An 11,278-nucleotide genomic window follows, 5' to 3' on the forward strand; every position below is an offset into this window, starting at 1 on the left:
AAGATGTTAGTAGCCGATGTGCCTCACCCTAATAATTTGGTCCATTTACCCCTCTTAATTTCACCTACTGTTCTGACTTGGTGGTGTACATGTAGCCTATAACCTGTTTAAGAGAAATGTAATCATTGAATATTGTAAGAGCTTTCTTTGTTTGCTTATATTCCCCACTTTATTTATCCTACGGTTCTGACTTGGTGTACAGGGAGGACCATATAATAACTGCCCATGTTCTGAATTCTGTCACTGTACATTTCAAAAGTGCTAAACAAATAGTTATATTCACTACGTCCATCCTAGCTCGCTCATTGATGTCTTAATCAAAATTACGGATTGCCTCTTATCGTCCCCTTATGCCATAGTTTGTACATCTCAATTGTCATTAGAAGCCACATTTGTTTAAACAAGTCAGCCATACCAGCTACTGTATGTTTTTTCAAAAGGCAGTAAATGAGGCTGAATGAACTGTTTTGCTGTCAGACAGTGCTCCGCTGATAGCCAGGTGTATTTATTTCATTTTTTTCCTTTAACATTGTAGCAGTGGTAAGATGTTGGGACTTCATGTAGCCCTAAACAGTTTGTGGGCACCGTTTGTCACTGTCACGTCCTGACCTTAGTTCCTTTCTTATGTCTCTATTTTGGTTTGGTCAGGGCGTGAGTTGGGGTGGGAATTCTATGTTTTGTTCTATGTGTTGTATTTCTATGTGTTTGGCCTGGTATGGTTCCCAATCAGAGGCAGCTGTCAATCGTTGTCTCTGATTGAGAAACATACTTAGGTAGCCTGTGTTTGTGGGATATTATTTTGTGTTTGTGCCTGTGCACCACGTAGTCACGTTTCGTTGTTTGTTTATTGATTTATTGTTTTTGCTTTAAGTTTCACTTTTTGAAATAAACATGTGGAACTCAACCTCCGTTGCGCCTTGGTCCCGTTCTTACGACAACCGTGACAATGGTGGAGTCCACTTTCCTTAAAGGACATGTAGCACAAGATTAGAGTTCTATCCTGTCTATATATAAATACAAACTGTCGAGAAACTAGGCCTACCTGTTCATCGTCTGCTCTTACACATATCAATGTAGTTATTCATTATCAGCTTGTAAGCAAATAGCAGGCCTGTTCAGTCATTGTCTGCAAACACCAATAAAACACTTCATTCACCACCTCCACAATGCCCGCTCCATTCCACCACATAGCTACAGACACTGCCCTGGGGCAGTAAACCTGCTTTCCCTGTGGTCAGAGGTCAGAGGATAAGAGAGAGGTGAGATCTGCCTGCCACTGACCCTTAAACCGCTGCAAGGCTTCCTCTGTTAATCATTCTGGGTAATCATTGCAGTTTGTGAAGTCCACTCTGAATTCATATTCTTATATCTTAGTATATACTATAAGTGCCTATGTGGGGGTGTAGGCTATGGTGCTTGTTTGACTGACCTGTACCCTTGTTGCAGTCATAACACAATACCTACTTATCTCTTCTAGCCATCAGAACAACCCTACATAAACTCACACTGGCCCTGGCTGTACAAAAAACAAAGACATACAGTACACACACACACACACACACACACACACACACACACACACACACACACACACACACACACACACACACAATGGAAGCGACTGGAATCGAAAATATTTCAAACAATAAATATATTGGTCAACTTACAATGCTCTTACATTGAACACAGTGAGAATAGAAACAAAGTAGAAGTGAAACGTGAAGGAATGTTTCTAAAGGACATTGTTTGTACAGTGTCCATCATCAACTATAAACTTTGCTTGACAAGGAGCTTCAGGGATGCAAGCTTTGAAAGCAGAGTGTCGATACACCAGCTTGTATACCTAACAAACAATGGTTTTCCTTCCCTGAGCCCTTTTTTCTCTTTCAAGGTTTGGGTGATAGTCAGAGATATGGAGGGAGGATACTCATTTCAACCACCATATCAAGTAACTGTCAGCATGTCTAGACCAGGGGTTTCAGATGCTGTTGCCTGGTCATCGCTGAGGAATTAAAGCCCTTCTGGGTCACAATACCGCCGGGCTTTAGGGCCTTTAGAAACCCAATGGCCCATTGTGGTCACCGACAGCTCCTTAACTTTTCATGAGATGGCTGACAGTGCAGACAAAACAAACCTTCCTCCTCCCAATCCATCACATGGCACGGCCAAAATATTGAGTAACCCTTTCAGGGCAGAAACCATCTGAAGGAGTGTAGGAGGGGGGTATTGTTCATTATGTGCAGGTGGATCTGAGCCAGGTGTACAGGTATTGTCTTTCTATAGGCATGTTGAATGTTGACAGATCCTCTGATTACGGGAGAGGGGTAATTAGTGCTTTGAACATGAGGTTAGCCTTTAAGTGACCATCTTTCCCCCGATTATACCTTACCTTGCCTTCATGTCCAGCCACATGAAATATAGTGTAATGTCTGCTGTAGTCATCCAAACTGTCTGCCATTTACCATTGAAGAGTCTTGTTAGTTTTTAATGATATGAATCAAATACTGTACATTAACCAGTTGAATGATTGGGGGTGAGAATCAATTCTGCAGAACCTCAGTGTCTCCACTTCAGCTGCCTCTTAAGCAACGCCCGTTCTTCTGTAATGCTCTTCTGTCTAACAATGTCTAGTTAATGTGTGTCCAAGTCACTGTATTTTACTTTAGAGCAGGGTCTTACCTCAAGGACAAAACTCCATCATGACAGAGTTAAGCTTTAGTATTACTCTAAATTGAGACTTGACATATTGTATTAAGATTAGTAGGTATTACGTGATTGGCTTTATTAAGTGAGCTGGAGTGTAATGTATGATGTCCGACAAAGCACATGCCAGCTATAAATATTAAAACAAAAGATGTTGGCGACACGGGAAGGGCTCCTCTGAAAATGAGACAGGTACTTAAAGGTACGGCAAGAGTGAAAAAATATTAATTGCTGTCACTGGTTGTGCAAACTGCAGCAGACCATAAAGAAAATAATCTGTCACCTTCATTGTTCTAATGCTGACCCTGCGTTTCCCTCGACAACACCTCACAACACAGCAGCAGCCGTCTCCCTCCCAGCCCAGCTGTAGTGTATGCTGGCTGCTGCTACTCTGAGCTCCTTCAGGTTGACACTGAGCCAGTGGCCCAGAATATAGAGACACTAGTGAGAACAGGAGCTCTTCAAGTTCCCCAATGACTCACAACAACGTTAGACTGACCTGATAGGGTTCTTTGAAAGACAAACAGGATAACACGAAAGCCACCTCTGAGGCAGTTCACTGTGTCTATGTATTTCCCAGTGAAGTTACCCAAGCCAGTCCCTGCCTAGGGATTCAGCATAACACATCCATTCAACCCAAACTGTCTTCCTTGAATTCATATATTGGTTGTTACTGCTACTGTACTCAAAATATTAGTCTACTGGAAGTCGGGGTGTCTGGGGGGGGGGGTATAGGGGGCAGGCTGACTTCATCACAAAAATGGGACAGCAGGAGGATAGGGCAAGGAGGGGGGAGCCCTCACATAAACAGCCTCCGCTCTCACATGACAGGTACAGCAGAACTCTGTAGCTCTGATGCCAGGAGCACCAATAACCCAGTACAGCAATCTTTCCACCACACATCACCTGGCCCTCTTCCACCAAAGGAAATCTGTAAAAGCCATCCATCCACGACCACATCCAGTCCAGAGCCTCCAGGTTGGCAGCACAGGCCCAACAGGTCAATGGAACCCTTTCTCCTGCAGCTGGAGAAATTGATATCATGAGGCAAGCACAATAAGAGCACCATGCCTTGACTGTTTACCACCTTAAAATTAGGGACCTATTTAGCCATCAACATGTGTATAATAGGAGAAGGAAGGGGCAGCCCCCATCCCACCCTCCAACCCCTCCACACCTGGAGAGGACCACACAGGTAACTGAGAGAGGACTCAGTTCCCATGGAGAAGGACTGGCAGGTGGGATAGTGTATGTCTGTTTGGGGAGGGAGAAAATACCTGATACTTCAATATATAGAGATCTGATATGATTTAGGCCACCCCGCATAGAGACTAGACCACACATACAGAGGAAAGTTTTTCCCCGTCCCGTATCTCCCTGTTCCCATAAGACATTAGGTGTTGAGGGGATTCAGAGGAGGCTGGAGGGTTTGTAATCCAAGATAAGCATGAGACCGTCATTTAACAGCGGCGGGAATTGTGGGGCGAGCCATACAGGAACACTTTCAATGCGTGGTGAAGGTCAATTGGGACTTAACTTCCTCCTCTGACTCTGCCACTTGCTTATTTTCTCCCTCCTTGCCCCCCTCTCTCTCCCCGACAACATAATAAAGAGATAAGCATTGTTTAGCAAAACAATGAGACACTTCCAAAGAACTTTCGGTCTCAGACGATGAGTTTTTACATCCATAAACAGCTTGTGGCCGTGAGCAGAGAAATAAAAGACTTCACAGGAAGACTGGGACATTATAATTGAAGTCATTACCCCACAGCCTCTCATGACTCCAGTATCTACAGAGGAGAAGGACTTGATATGTATTACCTCTACACCCAACCAGAGGACAAAATAATAAGGTGTGTTGGTAAGGGGAGTTATAGCCACAGCTTTTGCGGTGACCGTATTATCGCCAGTCTGGCGGACACGAGTCATGAAGGCAGTCAAATTTGACATGACTGTTTCATCATGGTAATTAGGCTTCTCCAAGCTCTGATGGTCATTTGTAGCCTACCAAACTTACTAACTGTCTGGTACTCTGCACTCTATTGTCCCTCTAATCACTAAGAGATCAATGCAAACATATTTTAAAATCTAATCAAGCACTTTGTTTACCTTTATTTAACTAGGGAAGTCAGTTAAGAACAAATTCTTGTTTTCGAGGTTAACTGCTTTGTTCAGGGTCAGAATGACATATTTTTTACCTCGTCAGCTCGGGGATTTGATCTGGCAACTTTTCAGTTACTAGTCCAACGCTCTAACCACTAGGATACCTGCCACCCCATGAGAGCCCATGAGCTCATGTCGCAACATTTCTATAGGCTATGCAATTGCGTGAGAAAACAGAGTGATGGCCGCTAATAAAAATATGAGGATCCCATCAGCTTTTTATAGGCTAGGCCTATTATATTTATTTCTCAACTTTCCTAATATTAAGCACATTGCTTATATTTACAACAGGAGTACAACCTACCAGGCTGGCATGAAAATAAACCATGGGAAAAGAGTCCTCCATTTGCTATTTAAGTGCATAGATGACATGTATTTGTTTCCGCTGCCCCCGTTTCGATACAGGTGCATGATAATGGTCCATTCGAAATCAAAACAAAAGTCACACATTTGATTTAGTTCATGTAAAGACAAGATTAAATCAAGAATAGTCTGATGGGTGACAATATTATCCTATCACTTGTGAATTATATTTATTTGACCTTTATTTTACCAGGTTGGCCAGTTGAGAACAAGTTCTCATTTACAACTCTGACCTGGCCAAGATAAAGCAAAGCAGTGCGACAAAAACAACAACACAGAGTTACACAAACAAACGTAGAGTCAATAACACAAAATAAAAATCTATGTACAGTGTGTACAAATGTAGAAGAGTATGGAGGTAGGCGATAAATAGGCCCTAGAGACTAAAATAATTACAATTTAGCATTAATACTGCAGTGATAGATATGCAGATGATGATGTGCAAGTAGAGATACTGGGGTGCAAAAGAGCAAGATGGTAATAATAATAATAATATAATATTATTATTATAATTATAATTATAATTATATTATAATATTATGGGGATGAGGTAGTCGGGTGTGCTATTTACAGATTGGCTGTGCGCAGGTACAGTGATCGGTAAGCTGCTCAGACAGCTGATGCTTAAAGTTAGAGGGAGATATAAGACTCCAGCTTCAGAGATTTTGCAATTCGTTCCAGTCATTGGCAGCAGAGAACTGGAAGGAAAGGTGGCCAAAGTAAGTGTTGGCTTTGGGGATGTCCAGTGCAATGTACCTGCTGGAGCGCGTGCTATGGGTGGGTGTTGCTATGGTGACCAGTGAGCTGAGATAAGGCGGGGCTGTCACACCCTGACCTTAGAGAGCCTTTTTATCTCTCTATTTGGTTTGGTCAGGGTGTGATTTGGGTGGGCATTCTATGTTCTTTATTTATATGTTTTTTGTTAGCTCTGTGTAGCCTTCAGAACATGACGTTCGTTGTTATTTTGTTGTTTTGTTTGGTGTTTGGACTAATTAAAGAATCATGAACACGTACCACGCTGCACCTTGGTCCACTTCTTCCGACGAGCGTTGCAGGGGCTTTACCTAGCAAAGATGACCTGGAGCCAGTGGGTTTGGCAACGGATATGTAGTGAGGGCCAGCCAACGAGAGCATACAGGTTGCAGTGGTGGGTGGTATATGGGCTTTGGTGATTAAATGGATGGCACTGTGATAGACTACATCCAGTTTGCTGAGTAGAGTGTTGGAGGCTATTTTGTAAATGACATCGCCGAAGTCAAGGATCGGTAGGATAGTCAGTTTTACGAGGGTATGTTTGGCGGAATGAGTAAAGGAGGTTTTTTTGCGAAATATGAAGCCGATTCTAGATTTAATTTTGGATTGGAGATGCTTAATGTGAGTCTGGAAGGAGAGTTTACACTCCAACCAGACACCTAGGTATTTGTAGTTGTCCACATTTTCTAGGTCAGAACCGTCCAGAGTAGTGATGCTAGTCGGGCGGGAGGGTGCAGGCAGCAATCGGTTGAAGAGCATGCACTTAGTTTTACTAGCATTTAAAAGCAGTTGGAGGCCGTGGAAGGAGTGTATGGCATTGAAGCTCGTTTGGAGGTGTTAGCACAGTGTCCAAAAAGGGCCAGATGTATAAAGAATGGTGCCATCTGCGTATAGGTGGATCAGAGAATCACCAGCAGCTAGAGCGACATCATTGATATATACAGAGAAAAGAGTTGGCCCAAGGATTGAACCCTGTGGCACCCCCATAGAGACTGCCAGAGGTCCGGACAACAGGTCCTCCGATTTGACATACTGAACTCTATCTGAGAAGTAGTTGGTGAACCAGGCGAGGCAGTCATTTGAGAAGCCAAGGCTGCTGAGTCTGACAATAAGAATGTGGTGATTGACAGAGTCGAAAGCCTTGGCCAGGTCGATGAAGATGGCTGCACAATACTGTCTTTTATCGTTGGCGTTTATGATATCGTTTAGGACCTTGAGCGTGGCTGAGGTGCACCCATGACCAGCTCGGAAACCAGATTGCATAGCGGCAAAGGTACGGTGCGATTCGAAATGGCCGGTGATCTGTTTATTAACTTGGCTTTCGAAGGTTTAAAAAGGCAGGGCAGGATGGATATAGGTCTATAACAGTTTGGGTCAAGAGCGTCTCCCCCTTTGAAGAGGGGGATAACTGCAGCAGCTTTCCGATCTTTGGGGATCTCAGATGACACGAAATGTAGGTTGAATAGGCTACAAATAGGGGTTGCAACAATTCTCATAGTTGCACACTTCATGTAGAACAGCCCATAGGCCTACATGTTTTAATAAGGTTTGTATCAGAACTAAAGTGGCCAAATAATTTCTTAAAATTAAGCACATTAATCCGTTTTACAAGGGGTGTAGAGCCTAACTGACATATATAAGCAGCACCTGAGTTTCAAGTTTGGGGGAAGATAATTTACACCATAAAAATGCACCTTTATAATTAAAGCATTACATGCATAATTGCATTTGTTGTCAATTTTGATAATGGTGTTTTCCGCTAATGGAACATTTGCGCCTACTACCATGTGTGCAATGCTGCACTTATAATGAGAAGAAATAGCTTATCTCTCACGATCGTCTAAAGAATTAACGGACTAAGGCGCAGAGTACGTAGAGTTCCACATGTTAAATAAATGAAACTCACCAAAACAATACAGAACAAACGAAGCGTGAAGTAAATGCAGTGCTCAACAGTAACTACACAAAAACAAGATCCCACAAAACACAGTGGGGGAAATGGCTGCCTAAATATGATCCCCAATCAGAGACAATGATAAACAGCTGTCTCTGATTGGGAACCATACCATGCCAACATAGACATACAATAACCTAGATGACCCACCCTAGTCACACCCCGACCTAACCAACATAGAGAATAAAAGGCTCTCTATGGTCAGGGTTTGACATTATCAACATTTATGGTACACATTCTGATCTGTTGCATCAGCCACATTTCATAAAAAAGTATTTTTTTATGCTAGTAGTTGTATTCATTTGGGATCTATCTCATCCTACAACTGTCCCGGACTGTTTGGAATATTTGTTTATCACACAGAATAGAATAGGTCGACTTTTGTACTATGGGGATAGCAGATTGACATAGGCTAGTGCTTTTGCTCTTTGTTAGGCATAATCATCTTGTTGGCTGACGAAAAGTAAATGTGGACAGTTCTTCCAAAATCTTCAATATGCACCTCGGAATTTAATAAGGATGCATGCAGTTGCGCGGTGCCTGTATATAGCCTCACTAATGTTATTTTTCACTGTCTTTTTACTGTTGTTTTTATTTCTTTACTTCTCTATTGTTCACCTAATACCTATTTTTTTACTTTAAAAAAATCACACTGTTGGTTAGGGCCTGTAAGTAAGCATTTCACTGTAATGTAATCATTCAAATCCAGACAGAAAACATTTACACAAGAAGCAACCTAATATCACACAGCCAACTCTAATCATTTAGTAAGTACACCATTCTGCGATTCTGACTGTTAAACATCGCACAGTGTTCAACACAATGGATCTTTATGTCATCATTTGATCTCATCAGTCAACGCCAATTTTTTCTAAAGTAATCTGGTATCATTTCATTTCAACCATGTTGTATTCGGCGCACGTGACAAATAAACTTTGATTTGATTTGATGTGTCTGACTTATAGCCTGTGAGAAGACCCGATCACGTGACAGAGAGCCATGTGAGTGAGAGATTGCGCAGCACACTCAGGGAGAAGGGCACAATGCAGTACTCCTGGCCGCAAAAGGCATGGATTATTTTAGGGTGCATTACGGCCAACAAGGGGATGCCTCCGTGACATTTGCGGCATTATCAAGTGCTTGTCAAATTGTGAATGAGAGACTATTGGAGTGTGTACAGCCTGCACAAATACAAAGCAGAGCTCATGTCTTTCAAGGGATTTCTTTCAAATCATCATTAGAGTCTCATCATGCAGCCTTACAATGTATTAAAAATCTAAACAACGTTTGTAGAACAACTAAAGTTACACTAACAACTCTAAATTAAGCATATAGGAGTACCTATTTCTTTGTTAACTGCTCAACACTGAAATAGACTACATTTTCTTCATAGCGTGCTTCTTTAGACCAGTCTAAAATAAATAATGAATTTATTGTGAAGGTGTAGGTTATATTACATAGATATATTCAACTTTTTTAAATGGCTTGTAGGCTATATGTGGAAGCCAGGAGATGATAAATGTGTTTATTAATTAACGGTCAATCACTGTGAGACAGACAGTTATTTGCTTGACAATCAACACAGCCCTAGCCACAGCTACTGCATGCTGGGAATACAGAGCTCACAAGTCTTACAGCCATGTCTCACCCTGCCGTTGTGTACCCATCGCACTGGACTATATCATAGGCAAATGGGCAGTGGGTACAAACGTAAAACCATCAGAGAAGTACCCATCAGTGATGAAGAGCACAAAGCAAAGCTGGAGCATGGGTCATGACTCATGACATAGTCAGAAACCTGCAGAATCACACTGCATGCCTACAGCTATCTACACTGGGAGGAGGGTGGAAGCACGCTTTATTCTGAGCATGCCATCTGTGCCCCTATATCACCTGCAGTACATGAGTGGAACCAAGGCAGCCTGTCCCTGTTACGCCAACAGAGCATGAGGTGAACAAACACACACTGATCTCCCATTACCACATGCCTCATAATAAACGTAAGACCCACCTCACTGGACTCATTACAAGAGGGGGGAGGAAAGAAGAGGTTATTACCATGTCATTGCAATATTCACAAAAATAAACCAAGAGCACAGATCAGCAGAGTCATGGTGGTGTCAATTCAGGTTCATCAACTGTAGGGAGCCTTGGTGTAAAATTGATGAAAAGTATTACTTTGCATTACTGGTCAAATACAACCAGCCTTGAGACTCAAAGTAAAGTTAAACATATATTCACAAACCTTTAGTGAACTTGGGTCTGCCAAGACCAGCGCTTGCCTCTTCAGCTCAGTCACATTAATTTGACATTGTTGGCAAAAGCTTCCTTTGCCGTCCCTTCTCTCTGACTCGGAGACGGTCACCGACCCAGCGCCCTCGGGTGGTGGCCGGCTGTTACACCGCGCATACTCGGATGAGTGAAGAATTTTCCTGGTATTCAGATCAAGAGGGAACGGCGACTCTCCGCTGGGACAACCCTCCACCTTCGTCAGGAGAGAAACGCAAGTCAGTTCAAATAGATTCATTGATTTCTATGTAGGAAAATACAATGGATTCAAACTTGTAGACGCACAACCACAGGTGTGGAAGCCTAACGTTACTTGTCTGGAGTTGTTTGTTGAATGCCTTGACAAACTGCATGAATGTCAATATGAATAGGTAAACATTACCAATCTGCAGAGGTAGGCTAAATGCGATCCAAAACAAAAGGGTGTGCTGCGACAGGTGTTATTGTAAATCGGAACCGAACACTAACTGTATGTGTAAAACACTTTATATGACTAAAACACTTACAGTAAACCTGCAGTTGTCAGGGTCCCGTCCATGAGTTGCATTTCCCCGAAATGAGTTCATTCTCCTTGGTCTGGGTATACCTACTAGACGTAGTTCTCACATACACTCAACTGCGAAGTTGTAAATTGAAGTGTCAGTCCCTACACACTTGTGACGAAAGCAAACCCGTCTGCTAGCTACCACTTCTGTAGAGAGTAGACTAATAACCATGGTTGTGTGCTGCACTGGATCAGTCCCATGACAATACAATCAATACGAGTGAAGTGAAGTTTTGGTCCTGAGTGCGCACGGTGGGCGGGAATTAACTCTTTTAAATGGGTGGGGTTCACGAGACAACTTTTGGGAAACTTTTTGGCGCATGATTTGTCACTTAAAAAACCGTAGGTTCATGGATCAGACATGGTAGTTCAATGTGTGATAGTTGTATTATGTTTGTAGGTTATTAGGCTAGATATTTATAAAGCTGAACTTGCCCATTGTAATTACTGCTTTTATCAATGTATTGCAGTAGTTTCAAGTTGTATTAGTCGTATGTACAGGATACACA

The 11,278-nt window shown here is 42.4% G+C and overlaps 1 protein-coding gene across 2 annotated transcripts in view; it reads right to left on the minus strand.

Annotated features, from left to right (window-relative positions):
• The window catches only part of LOC115146194 (kinesin-like protein KIF26A), a 118,551-nt gene extending 107,567 nt beyond the window's left edge, over window positions 1-10,984 (minus strand). For both annotated transcript variants that reach the window (XM_029688117.2, XM_029688116.2), the window contains exons 1-2: window positions 10,732-10,984; window positions 10,182-10,421 (exon numbers count right to left, since the gene is read on the minus strand). In XM_029688117.2, coding sequence (XP_029543977.2) covers window positions 10,182-10,421; window positions 10,732-10,791 — 300 coding nt within the window. In that variant the 5' untranslated portion in view covers window positions 10,792-10,984. The remainder of the gene's footprint in view (window positions 1-10,181; window positions 10,422-10,731) is intronic.
• Window positions 10,985-11,278: the final 294 nt, after the last annotated feature.

The sequence above is a fragment of the Oncorhynchus nerka genome, linkage group LG18 (genome assembly GCF_034236695.1).
Source record: "Oncorhynchus nerka isolate Pitt River linkage group LG18, Oner_Uvic_2.0, whole genome shotgun sequence".
NCBI lineage: Eukaryota > Metazoa > Chordata > Actinopteri > Salmoniformes > Salmonidae > Oncorhynchus > Oncorhynchus nerka.